At 43.1% G+C, this 13,446-nt stretch overlaps 1 protein-coding gene across 1 annotated transcript; it reads right to left on the bottom strand.

The window, feature by feature from the left end:
- Positions 1 to 1,229: 1,229 nt before the first annotated feature.
- LOC100692330 (RNA-binding protein 15) lies at positions 1,230 to 7,193 on the bottom strand. Its single transcript, XM_003441440.5, is given in 2 exon segments — positions 1,230 to 6,300; positions 6,303 to 7,193. Coding segments are annotated over 2 exon segments (2,553 nt in total). The 5' UTR covers positions 7,035 to 7,193; the 3' UTR covers positions 1,230 to 4,479.
- Positions 7,194 to 13,446: the final 6,253 nt, after the last annotated feature.

The following is a 13,446-nucleotide window of genomic DNA, read 5'->3' as shown; positions in this document are numbered from 1 at the left end:
TGCATGCCTCATGTACCGCGGCTGGCAGCGCAGAATACAGTAAACTAAACAGACTGCCATCATAATGAGTAAGAACTGAGGCTGCTGTGACTGACAGCACCTGCTGATGACTGATTGCATCTATATCCATGATGCCCAGTGAAAATAGTGCTGTGTAATACTGCAAGTTTTGGTATCGATACCAAGTAAATACAAGGACAGTATTGTTAATACCAATACGTTTAGCTTATAAAGGCAGCTTATGTAGAGAAGAACAATGTGCAATGATTTATGAGATGAATCATCATCATCATTTTACTGACCAACAAATCACTGTGATTTTCACTTTCCACAATAATTAGTTAATAATACAAATTTAAGACACACATTTCAGCTTTTCATACATTTTAAAACTGGAAAATGTTTAAGAATTTTTTCTAGTGTATGTTTGAGGTATAGTTTTTCATTTTCAAAAAAAATATTTAGTAAAATTCAGTGGGTACATTCTGAACTTGGATGATAGAAACAAAGTACTGATCCTAGTATTCCAGTATCCATCCGATACCATCATTGGTATCAATACAATCATTATTTGGATCAGCCGCAGGCCTCTAACATTGACATAATTCTTTCTCCCAGTGCAGGTAAGAGCACTTACAAATTATAAAGGTCTTGAGATCTACTTTTCCTCATTTTTGTAATGTTTAGTTTACCGTCTATTTGTTTTATATATACATATATTCAGTTATTACAGTGTTGAATTTTCTTTACCTTCTATTTTTATTTTACTTTAACTTTAGTTTCTGGAGTAAGTTTGTTCATTTCAGTTTAGTTTTTATTGTTTGAAAAGTTTTAGTTTTCTGAAGTATTTCTGTATTTAGAGCATTTACCAGAGACAAGATTTCGGATAATCAGTGTCGATACTGATATATATATATATATAATATAAACATGGAACTTTTGAAAGGAGTCGACTTACAGTCTTGTAGGTCTCCAAAGCCTCATCAGGCAGGTTGTGCTAATAATTTTTACCAAATTAGCAAATACTAAACTTTTTATTTTTATTTTAGTTTTCCAAGTTCACAAAATTGTTGGGTTTTTTTCAAAAGTCTAATTTTTTATACCTATTTTAGTTTTTAATAACTATAATAATCTTGCCTGTATTACATTGTCCTGCATCGTTCTTTAGTGTACCTTAACCATTTCCATTTTCTTGGCTGTTCCCATTAACTGTATTTTATTTATTTTTATTTTTTTACATCTATGAGTTTTACTCCTGCACATATATTTGACTTACTTTGAAAATCAACATTTAATTTTTTACTGTAATACCAATTAAACTATAGCACCATCTCACTGAGATTAAACATCACTCACATGTTAATGCGCTCAAAGGGGCAGAGCTTAATTTCAAGTACCTTTTAAAATGAAATTAAATCTTTTGCTAGATTACAGCAGTTTATGGGCTATAAAAACATAATTTGTTGAGACAACAGGAAAGAAACTTTCACCGACTGTCACTGACAAACTGCGACAATGTTAGCTCAACACTAATCTGTGGCTTTTATGCTTTTAACAAAATCAGATTTTTACTGCATGTTAACTGAATTTTTTGCTATTTTTTCCTCACCCCTCCACTTACCAGCTTTTATTTAAGCAACAGTGTGTCTGTGGTGCTCTTTGACATTACAATACGTACCCGCTCATGTCGTTGTGGCCATCAGTATACGTTACCTGAGGGGTAGGAGCAGCCAGGAGGAGACGTAAAGCTGTTACACTTCACGCCACCCCCTTCAGGGGACGTCTTGAGCCGGAGCACTGTGTGGATACCTGGAGCTGAAGGATAGCCGTCCCTTTTGTTTGAAGAACCAGGAAACTACGATGGGAGTCATCCTCTCGTCTCTGTGCTTTCATATGCAGTTTGCCACACAATCTTTTTAAAAGTGCATAAATCATCAGATCAACAAACCAACTAAAAGATTAGGATTCCCTGCTCAGGCCTCAACCGGGGTGATCTCTCGTCTCTGCTGCGCTTCCTTTCCGATATTTGGCAGATGCCGTCTCACCGCCTCGACCTCCTCTCCGACACAGGCTGAGGCAGCAGGTCTGGCCCTAGCACAGAGATCTTCTTCTTTAAAACTCCAATGCAAGAACAATAAGCAACTACACAAACACTGCTCCTGCTGCAGATGCTGAACAAACACACTGTGCACCAGTGTGCTGCTGGAGCCAGATGAGGGGGAGGAAGAAAAAGCTCCCGCTGAGAGACGAGCCCTGTTGAGAAATAGCTCTCAGATGAGCAGGTTCTGTGTCACACCTCCGCACACACAAAGGCGACCGAGGAATAAGCCACAGGTCTGAGGCGGCACAGGGAATCTACATTTGCCTTTCCCAAACAGGCTGCACAAAGTATTCTAGCACCGCCAAATTTCAATCTGAATGAAGGTCACATGAAAAAGCTCTTCACGAGAGAGGTCACCGAACACATGTCGAGCATCACGAAAACACAGAACTGAGAAGCTTTCCCTCGATTCTCACACTTCCTCTCATGTCTGCCGGGAAGGCTCCTGCTGTCAAAGTGAAAGCCTTTTTCCCCCTCTTTTTTTTTAAAGACTTTCATAGAAAATTCCAAGAACAGAAAAAGGTCACAAAAGTTGTCTTCCGAGGCACTCGTGTTTCCCACGAAAGAGTAAATTTATTAAGACAAGATGTATGAAGTGCATGTTGCACTTTGTGTGTTTTTGCTGACAGGTATACTTCTTAGGCCCATGAGCATTGATGATCTCCATTTCTCCCTCTCTCTCTCCAGATATCCTGAGTATACAGCACAAATCACTCTTTATCCATTTGAAACACAGTACTCAAATCAAAGCATGAAAAACAATCATTAAGAGTCCTTTTTGAAGGCGGCAAGTATGGCCAGTTGAACATGGCCTCCGTTCCTCGTGTGTGGAAACGTACACCAAAGTCCACTGATCGTACTGCAACTTTTTCTTTTTTGGAGACTCCCAATCAGGCAAAAAAAAAAAAAAAAAAAAAAAAGACCTGTGCATGGCATACATATAGCTCTTCTGTTAGAGGTTACATTTTTTTTTTTTTTTTTTTTAAACAATAGGCTTTCTTAGGGTAGTAATTGTAATCAGTCAGTTAAAACATGACAAACGGAGTGAGGTATCTGATCAAACAGTAACTGCTCAACCAAACTGTGGATAATTTAAAAAAACAAAAACAAAAACACAGCAGAGAAGGGAAGGACACAAAAAGCAACCCCATACTACAAAATAAGAGCCCGACAACACAGACTACCCTTGTAAAATTTGCATTGAGACTGCGGGGCAGTTGATTTAGCTCGGTACTAAAATATTAAAAGATAACGATAAGCAAAAAATTTCAAACACACACACACGAAAAAAAATCTAGTCCTCAGGTTTTGGACTTTTGGCCAATCAGGGAGCATTTTTCACAATTTCAGATGAGTAATAATAATAATTTAAAGATTAATGAGTAGTTGGATCCTGATACACCTTTGAGAAAGGAAAGCTTGCAGAGCTTGCTGCTTGTGTCCATCCCCTCACAAACGGCTGCTGCTGGTACAAGTGCTTGGTGAAAATTGTGAAAGCACCGATGACAAACCTCCACTTAGTCATAAAGTAACATGACTTTGAAACATGGCACACACACACGCAACTACACATACACACACAAAAGCACTGGTAATGTAAATTATACTTGAAACTCCTGATGCTCTCGTGTACCTTAACTTTACACATGAATACCCAGAAGGATCGATGGAGTGATTTGGTCTGTTTAACTGCTCTTTCTGCTATAATTTGAAGTCTTAAAGATCATTTACTGAAAGTTGGAATTTGGAAGTCTTCAAAAAATTTTTACTTGGTCACAAAAAAAAAGAAAAACAAGTACATACGAACATCTGGTTTAGGTCAATTACTGGCCAACGGATAATGCTTTAAAGCAAATTGACTTCCTTAATCAAGAGGAAAAAAAAAAAAAAATCACAGTGTACATGAGTTTGATTTCAATGACCAAAAATGAGGCTAAATGCTCTCTTCTGGATCTTCAGCTCATTGTTGTAGGCAGGAGTTGTGTGAAAAGCACATAAAGGACCTGTTCTTTTTAAACAATAAGGCAACACACACAGTATTGATTCACAGACCTGTAGTTCACTCTGGACTCCCCTTAGGATAGTACCCTTCAGGTAATGTGCATTTAATCTAAATATCTAAATAGTAGAAGGCAACGTTTCACCTGATTTATCAATCAAATTCATCAACTTATAAAAATGTACTTAATTCAGTTTGACTTTAATTTTTATAAACCTTCAACGGGATGAAATAGAAGCAGGTTAGAGAACTAAAATCTGCACCCTGCTGTTTCTCTCCTGCACTGCTTTAATACCACTTCTTCTCCCTGTGTTTACATCTCACAGTTTAACAGTTTTGAGTGTGATATGACACATATATAATTTCTTTTTTTCTTTTTTCACGATGCTCCTCTGATAATAACCATAACCAAGTAGTCGTCCTCTGATTTGGCAAAGGCTTTGGCAGAGGCATCCAAGAACTGCTGGGAAAACTCACATGGGGGAAAAGCGTGTAATACTCCTCCGTGGTCCTTGTCACGGCCACTCCCAGCGGGGAGGCTGATGATACCCGCCGCCTCTTTCTGCTTCAGGTAGGACACCAGGTTCTTCAGGGGTCTCTCGGTGGAGTTGACGGCGTCCTGGGCACCGCTGTCATCGGATTTCCAAGGCAAAGCGAGGAGGATGGCGTATCCGCTGGAGCCGGCGGCCTTGATGCGACGGGAGACCTCGTCCAACTTCGGCTGGTCCAGGCGCAGGCGCTGGCTGATCTTCAGTTGGGAAGCTTGGCCCCCTGTAGAGCCGTCCACCAGCAGACTGGCAGCCACCTTCATGTCCCCTTCCAGCAGGTGCAGTGAGGTGGGGAAGCTGCTATTCTTCAGCAGGAGGACGCCCTGCCATGCCTGACTCAGCTTCTGTTTGTCAGCATCTGGGTCAGGCTGCTGACCGGGTTTGGAGGAGTTCATAGAGGAGGAAAGATTTTCTGAGCGGTCCTCCTTCTTCGCTGGGCTCTTGGAGGAGTCACTGGCTTTCTGTTTGCGCCCCTTCTCGGAGCCGGAGCGTGGCTCTGATGGGCTGCGTGTTCTCCTTTTCTTGTCCACAAGCCCAGCGTCCAGGCTGTTCTTCTTGTCTTTGACTGGGGAGGTTCTGCCAGAGCGAGGCAAGCGTTCGGGGTCACTGTAGCGCCCCCCATCTCGGCTGCTCCCTCCCGGGCTGCGGTCCAAAGAGCCGCCATGACGCCGCAGACCAAAGTTACTGCCATCAGGAGAGTGCTCCAGCCGCCAACTGTCATCTAAAGGTCTCTTTTTGCGGGACAAATCTCTGCTTTGCAACTCCCGCTCCCGTTCTAGTGACCAGCTCTCATGGGAGCGCCTGTCCAGACGGTCTGCCGGGTCAAAACCTCGCATCCTCTCGTGTGCACCGAGGCCAGACCATTCAGCAGAGTAGAGATCCCTGTCTCTGAAGCGAGCAGGAAGTGGAGGGGACCGCTCTCTCGCTCTCACTGGATCAGAAAGGCGGTGTGAATAAGGCTCGGTGGCTAATTCATAGTGTGGCAGGGGGAGAGGAAGCTGCGTATACGGCTGCTGCTGGTAGCGAGTCTCTGCTTCTGCAAAGTCCACTCTGAGTCTCCTGTCGGGGCCACCGAGAGGGAAGCCACGCATGTGAGTATACCCAGCCTGAGCAGCATCCAGGCTCTCATACTGGATATAAGCCCATGCGTCACCTTTCCTGTAGTCTATAGTCCTGATGGTCCCGAAGCGGTCAAACTCTTTGGCAAGTGCAGCAAGTGGAACCCAAGGCCCGAGCCCCCCCACCCACAGCCTGGTCGAGGGCGTAGGTTTCCCATATCCTATTTTAATCGGGCTGTGGCCCAGGATTTTCCCAGCCATGGCCACTTTGGCCCGATGAGCCATGTCAAGGTTCTCAAACTTGATGAATCCATAGGTGTTGCTCTGGCCTCTCACTGTGCGCTTAATGTCCACCTCTGTAATCACTCCAAACCTGTCAAACGCCCTCCTCAGGTCACTCTCCGTCACAGTCACGTCCAAATTGCCCAAAAACAAAGTCCTGTTTGCCCTCTGGTCGTCCTCGGGGCTCAACATGTCCTCATCGCGGAAACACTCGGGAATGTAAGGCGGTCTGTTTCTGCCTTCGTACACGGGAAAATCTCTGTCTCTGTCCAGGTCTCTGAGGTGAGGAGGCGGCGGCGGCGGAGGGGAGGGGGCAGACGGCCCAGAGCCAGCTGCTGTAGCCGGTAGTCTCTGAACCCCATACCTGTGGGTGACAGAGCTTTCTGAGCGTGGAGGGGTCTGTGTCCCGCGGGGAAGCCGTCTTTAGCAACGGGGGAGCGGCTCCTCCGTCTGCTCATGTAGACTGTCTCTATTTTCAGCGGCCGATCGTACAGCACCAGCTTCCCGCGGGCGTGTTTGGCAGCACGGGCGTCATCGGGTCGCCTGAAGTTCACAAACGCGACCCTCTCGTCGTTTTCTCGGGTTATTTTAACGCTCACGTCCCCAAACTTCCTGAACTCGTGGAACAGGCCGTCCTCTATGTCCTCGTCGTTGAGCTGGGAGCCCAGCTCGCTGATTTTCAAAGTCTTGTACTCACTTCCTGGGTTTGACGGAGGCCTCGGATCGCTGCGTGAACCCGACCTGGAGGATTCCGCGGCGAGGTCAACGCCACCGTGCGGCTTGTTCACGGAAACAACTCCGTAGTCGTAGCCGCTGCTAGTCCGACTGGATGAGTTGTGTCCGTCCGAATCCCTCAGGTCTCTTTTGTCGTTGTGTAAGCTCCTCCTGGATGTAGAGCCGCTGTAAGCAGAGCCGTTACCCGTGTTGCCGCTAACCGCCGACAGGGCTCCGCTCTTCTTGCTGCTCGGGTGGCTTCCTCCTCGGTCTCTGCTATCATCCAGCGCCCGGGAGCGCTTCTTCATCGGCGATCGCTCTTTCCCCTTCATTTCTAAAAGTCTGTCTGCCGACACTGAGCCGCTTTAATGAACTCTACTACTGAAATCGAGCTGAACTTAAAGCGCTTCCCACTGCACTCTCAGGCGAGCAACGTAAGCGCCATGTTGGATTACTTGCACTACTGTACAGGAAGTCCCGCCTCCTTCCCTGTAAAACAAGCCGATTGGCGCCGTGGCTTGTCAATCCATGAAAAAGGAAACCAGCTCACCTATTATAAAAGAGGGTGCGGCTGTGCTGCTGAGGTCAAAGTACAGTCCTGCAGGCAGAAGCTTATTTTAAAACGGGTTGTGGGATTGTGGTTGAAGCACTGCATAAACAGAAGAGGCCCAAAGCAAGAGAGCATATGGCTTTTAGATTACTATAACTTTCATTTTCTTATTGAAATATAAAAGAAAAATATAATTTTTTATATTATGAAGATTTAGTATACATCAAAAGTGGCGTAATGTCTGCACAGGAAGGCTCCAGGTGCCCTTGAAGTGAGGAAACTGATGTATTGTGTAATACTAGACAGGAAAACAGTGGCGGGGGGATGGGCTGACTGCCATAATACGTAGAGCTAGGATCAAACAAGTTATTTGCATCTGTGCGGTGCTGTGTCTGAAATAGCCCGGTAGGTGCAGCTGGTCATTGCCCCTATTCGAAGAACAGTTGTGGAAATGTGATGAGCTGAGGGAACAGTTTTTAGATTGAAGTGCACGCCTTAACTGAGAGGTAACTTGCAGGATAATGTGTAAGATTTGAATCGTCTGATTTTCTAAACCGTAATCACAGTTTCATTTCTAGCCTTTAGGTATGATGAGAACCAATCAAGAACCTGATCTGTTAAACCGAGTGAATCATGATAATCAGATATTTTCAGTATCCTCCTTCCTTCAGATTGCTCGTGTTAAATGTCACAGTCTGTGACAATTTCTTAAACTTTTCGATCTCTGCTGGTTATTGTAAGCACAATTTATTCGCCATTAGAAGTGCAAACTGTGCTTTAAGAAGTGAACAGCGGTTAAAATCCGTTTATGTCCGTCTGTCTGTGACTTGCTGGCCCGCTGCATGCTGAACACAGAAACACCACCAGAGGGCAGAGAAGCTTCTTTAAACATCTTCATTTGGGTGGCATGTTTTAGCTCCAAAGAGACAGGAAATCACAAAAAAAAAAACTGAAAGATACTTTTTCCCTTTAGTTCTCAGGACGATATTACATCTCTATTTTTAATTTAATTGTTACTGCAGTAGCTCTATATTACTCTCTTCCTGGGAAGATGTTTTCCACTTGTGATTAACCTTTCTCACTGTCGAATGATGTTCACACTTGCTGATGATCAATTCATCAAATGCATTTAGCAGCACCTAGCTGCTACTTACACTCTTAATTCATGTGGATGCAGTCAGGATGTGCTCAGTTTCACTGGACCGCAGACAATCCTGTGCTCACGTGACTGTAGCTCCTACTAAAAATGAGCTCACCATATTCCACATGATTCCTATTATGTGGGATTCATTGTTAACATTGGTAACACAGAGAGATAAAACCCTGAGGCATGTATGTAGGGCACTCCCACATGTAGGATTACAGGCAGTATGACAGAAGGGCGAGAAATGGTTGTGCAGTTTTTATGAACAGACAAGCTTCCAGTTTCAAAGCATCTCCATCCACTTTCTTCATGCTCAATCATTAACTACAGTTACATTTTGCTCTGTCCAGCCTATGTTCAAATAAACAAATCCTCATTTTAGGTCATAATATTCAAATGACACAAAATCATGTCTTTTTGCCACATTTAAACCTGTATATTTATTTTTTCACAGTGAGTTTGACCTGATTATTTGCAGCACCGTGTTGCACCAACAATACTTTTTTCTTTTCTTTTTTTAAGTGTGCTTTGCTGCAGGGGTATTTTAAAAGGATTATGTTGTCCAAAAAAATGGGGACAGGAGCTTTGTCCTCAACCCTGTGAGCTGGACAGGCCCCTGTTTGAGAGGCCATCTGGTGAGGTTCTTCCACGGAGAGTCACATGTCCCCTCACAGGTCCAGCAAGGCAATCTGCTGTCCAGTATTAAAATTGGTTTGAGTGTGTCTACAAAGACAGCATGAGTGGAGAAGTGTGGTGCCGGATCTCTTTCACATGACCAGGTCATTTTTTTGTGTAATCATTGAAGCAGAGCAAATAAATGACATATAAACGGTGGCAATGGGTTAAAAGAGATTTTGTAGTAGCATGTACACGTTCATACCACAAAATAAGCAGCTGGAAACAGCAGTGTTGTCAGTAAGCGTTATATAAAGTGTTTGCCAAATTAAATCATTTTAGGTCAAATTTCCCAAAGCTACTGCTACAAATTCACAGAAATATTAAACCTCGACCACAGTGAAACAGATACGAGGTTCATCTGTTAATAACCCCTGAAAACAGAACGGCGTACCAAGGTTTTTGTTAATGAGCTGTCAAAGGGTAAATCTGGATTAGCGGAGGGGAAAAAACAGCTTTTAATGAGTTTCTATTTTTGTGTGTTGCTTTTAGGTGAACATCGCGACCTGATCCACCGCTCCACAGCTTTCATCTGAAACAGATGCTTGGTAACAGATCTGCCTGTGCTTTTTCGGCATCCGCCAACCAAAGGACAGCCGGCCTTTCACCTGTGTAACCTGAGCCAGCATGGATGGAGTCATGTTGAATTTCCAATCTTCAATAGAAACTCAACCCTGAAAATGAATCCCACTGATGTCACTGAAATCACAGTCCTCTAATCAGACCTATCATTATTTCTGATTAATATTAATTAGTGAAAACCTTCTCACACAGCAGATTTTGAGTAAAATATGTGTAAATTTTTATTTTTTTTTTTTAAAAACACCATCTTGGAGTGAGCACTGCACTAAGTCTGTCAGAGCTAAGCATGACCCACTTTCTCCTGTGTCCTGTGAACACCTGCACGACACCAGCATATCCCCACGTACTCATGCACAGGCAGCAGTTAATGCTGCCTCCACAGAGAATAATGTAGGAGCTAAGAGTACGAGTCATGTGCATTTGCTGTGCTAAAGATGCACCTGAATTATGATGTGCATGAAAACAGTCTTTGTTTTATTGTGTTAATGGACGACTTGTGTCTTGTTTTTTGCCTGAAAATAATCCAGCAGAATTAGTGAAATGTCAAACATTTGGACAATCAGTTACTTTGACAAGCCTTTTCTCATCTTTTAAATGTGTCCATACTGACTCGCCTACAATAGAAATGTCAGTGGACGTGTAAGCATGTTTATTCAAGCACTGAGAATAATGGGCTGTGTAAACGAGACCACAGAGCCCAGTGCAGGGTGAAGCTTTTTTTAGCAGCTCAGAGTGACCCAGACAGCGCAAACCACGAAGGAAGAAACAGCAGGGAGGGAGGGGGGAGAAAGAAAGGGATGGGACAGGGGGAATATAAATGAGACTGGAGTAAGGGAAAAGTACTGGGCGGATGTGGTGTTGCAGATGCATAATGCGTGAGCACATGTGAGTGGGTGTTGGGGAGCAGCAATGAATGCTGCGAAGCAGCAGGGAGACGATGTGGAGTTGGAGACGACTGAAGGTGAACAGCAGAGAGGAGCAGAGATGTGTTGCGAAAGGGTGCTGACGTCAGGCACCAACGGTCGAGAGATACAACAAAAAAAAACCCAAAACAAAGAGGAGACATGTTGTTTGAGGAAAAGGTTTTAAAGAGAGGCTCTTTAAGGCGAAAGGAAGGACAATGAGAACAATCGCTGATCATAAAAAGGTCCAGTGGTTAAGACAAAGAGGAATATAAGACTGGAAATAAACTGTGTTTGTAACACCTCACACCACGGTGAAATGGGGTTTTTCAGCTAATTGCTTGTTTGGAATCACCTTGCTGGTGCACAAATACTATTTTATGCCTGTCAAACAGTGTTATCTTTGGAATTTGTTAGGTAAAGAAATGAAACGAATGATGTGTTTCTGTGACAGGTGGGGTGTGCCCTACCTGTACTGGCACATAACACTGGTTTATTCCTTGACTTAGGGGCCTTTTCTTTATGCTTGAATGATTCGTAGGTCAGAGTTAAGTGATTTAACAAGCAAAAACTATTCCTCTGAAAATGATCAGGTACAAGGACTGGATTGAAAATTAGTGAAAAAGCAGCCAAAAAACTGGCTCCTTGCAAGCAAAATATAACTATATAAGTGGTAACTAAAGACTTTTGTGCAGTGCCAAATACTTGGCTAAATGAGAAGTACAATAAATGAAACAATAAAAGACAAAACGACACAAAACTATTTGTACTCAGACGACTCATCGTGGGAACGACTAAACTAAATTTAGACGCAGGTTTAGAGAATAAACACAATCAGACAGGGAAGGAAGTAAACCTAAACACAAGAGAGAAACATGCATGAACTTTAGCACTAAAACACAACCAAGACTAAAAGGCTGAGCAAACTGAGTGCACCTGCACAATAAACACAGCTAAGAAACACAAAATCATAAAGCAACCAAACAGAGCACCTGGACATGAACTGATCAAAAGTCCTGGATCATGACAGTATCAGGATATGGGGCATATAAAGCAAGAACAAAGCTGAATCTACATGGGACTGTTGGTTCATTTGCTAACAAGAGAGGGCAGCAGCAGCACTGTGACAATAGTCCCACAGGTCTGCAAGGCTGCTGATGCAGGCTTAATAACCCTCAACCCCTAAAGACCAATCGTAATGCTGAGTGGAACCCTGCTGTCCAGTTAGCAGATGGCCTGCAGCAGAAACTGAGGCTGTGCAGCTTTGGTCAAGGGTAGCTGAGCATCAGTCAAATGTTTATTTTACAGTTAATGCCCTATGCCTTGTAAGTCATCATAGGGTTCCTGTTATCTTCCACAAGACCAGGTGAGGTAAATGTTCTAGAAGCTAAAGCAGGTAAAGTAAACTATGTTACATTTCCAAAAGTCCTCTACAGCCACTTTGATGATTTACGGTTTTGATTTAACACAGATTATAAGTTCATTCCTCTCCTTCTCACGGGATGCCACTGAAACTTCAGTTTGCAAACCGGAGAAAGCAAAGTATGGGGAAGGGGGGATGCAGGAAAGAGATGGCAGAGATGACGCTTGTCTGTCATATGATCCTGGGGTTGCTGTGGCAACTGCTCCCAGTAGTCAGATGAAGGTGTGTCAAGAGCATCGTCAAGTGAGAAAAAAAAAGGAGAAATGTGTGAGAGCGAGCTTGTCTTGTGTATTTTGATTCCGCCTTAAACAAGCCTGCTGCACAGAAATAAACCTGCTTCTCTTACACTACAAAGGCCATGTTCTGCTTTTTTGTGTGTGTCATTTAAAACTGTTAAACAGGATTCTGGCCTCCGACAGAGTTTAAAGGCAGGTAATTACACTCATTTCCTATATTCAATCAAAATAAAATAATAATAATACAATAATGTCTTATTATTAATGATTATAATCATTAATCATTATAATCATTAATTATAATCATTATAATCATTAATAATAATCCTTCCGTTTAAAAGGAATCTGACACGTCAGTGTTATAGTACAGGAAGCGGACATGTGGGAGCAAAATAAATCCATAAACTCAGCATGAAAAATGGCCTCTCAATACTATCTTCTCCCTCTATCTCGGTGGTAATAAAGAATATTCTGCTGGATGGTGCGTGATTTATGGTCCCCTGGGTGACTCGGTCTGCTGCAGTCGTGTCGCACGTCCATGTCTCAATAGAGAAATGACCACCCAGCTCAAGACTTACAGTTTCATCACAGAGATAAAGCTATTAGTCTGAGATTACTGCAGTGGAGTCCATGTTGGGAAATATTAAAAATAATCTCTGTATGAATAGTTACTGGGCATTTTTATGTTCCTAAACTGGGTTTTACTGACTTTTACATTCATTTCTGGACAAGAAGGCAACAATAACACCTCATCGCCTCAGCCTGAGGTACATGTCTAACAGGAACAAACGCAGCAGCCCAGAGTCATGCAGAGGCTCCAGTCTGGTTTCCAGCTGATGCTGAGTCATTTCAATTATTGATTACTGTTGATTTATTAATGCTTACTTATTGCTGAGTAATGTAAAACCTCTCATGTTTCCCTTTCTTGTGTCTTTGAAAACAGTAAGCTTATCTGCTTATATGCTTTTTTTTTCTGCTCATATACTGGCTCCCAAAAATCCTTTTATCAAGCAATTTCAGTTGTGTAGAACTAAGGCAATTTAGTGGCTAATGGGTAACTATGAGCAGTCTGAGGGGTTGCTGTCCTCCCAAGGAAAATGTCAGAATAAGCTTGTGACCAGCAAGTGCCCCCAAAGGCCATGTTTATGCATGAGACGAAACTGCCCTGGAAAGTGTTAAGAAAGCAAAGGAGGTGATGAGGTGAGGCCGGTAGAGAGCCAGGTCAGTGTGGA

The sequence above is a fragment of the Oreochromis niloticus genome, linkage group LG5 (assembly GCF_001858045.2).
Source record: "Oreochromis niloticus isolate F11D_XX linkage group LG5, O_niloticus_UMD_NMBU, whole genome shotgun sequence".
NCBI lineage: Eukaryota > Metazoa > Chordata > Actinopteri > Cichliformes > Cichlidae > Oreochromis > Oreochromis niloticus.
The sequence above is the reverse complement of the archived record's forward strand: the minus strand, read 5'-3'. Positions and strand labels throughout refer to the sequence as shown.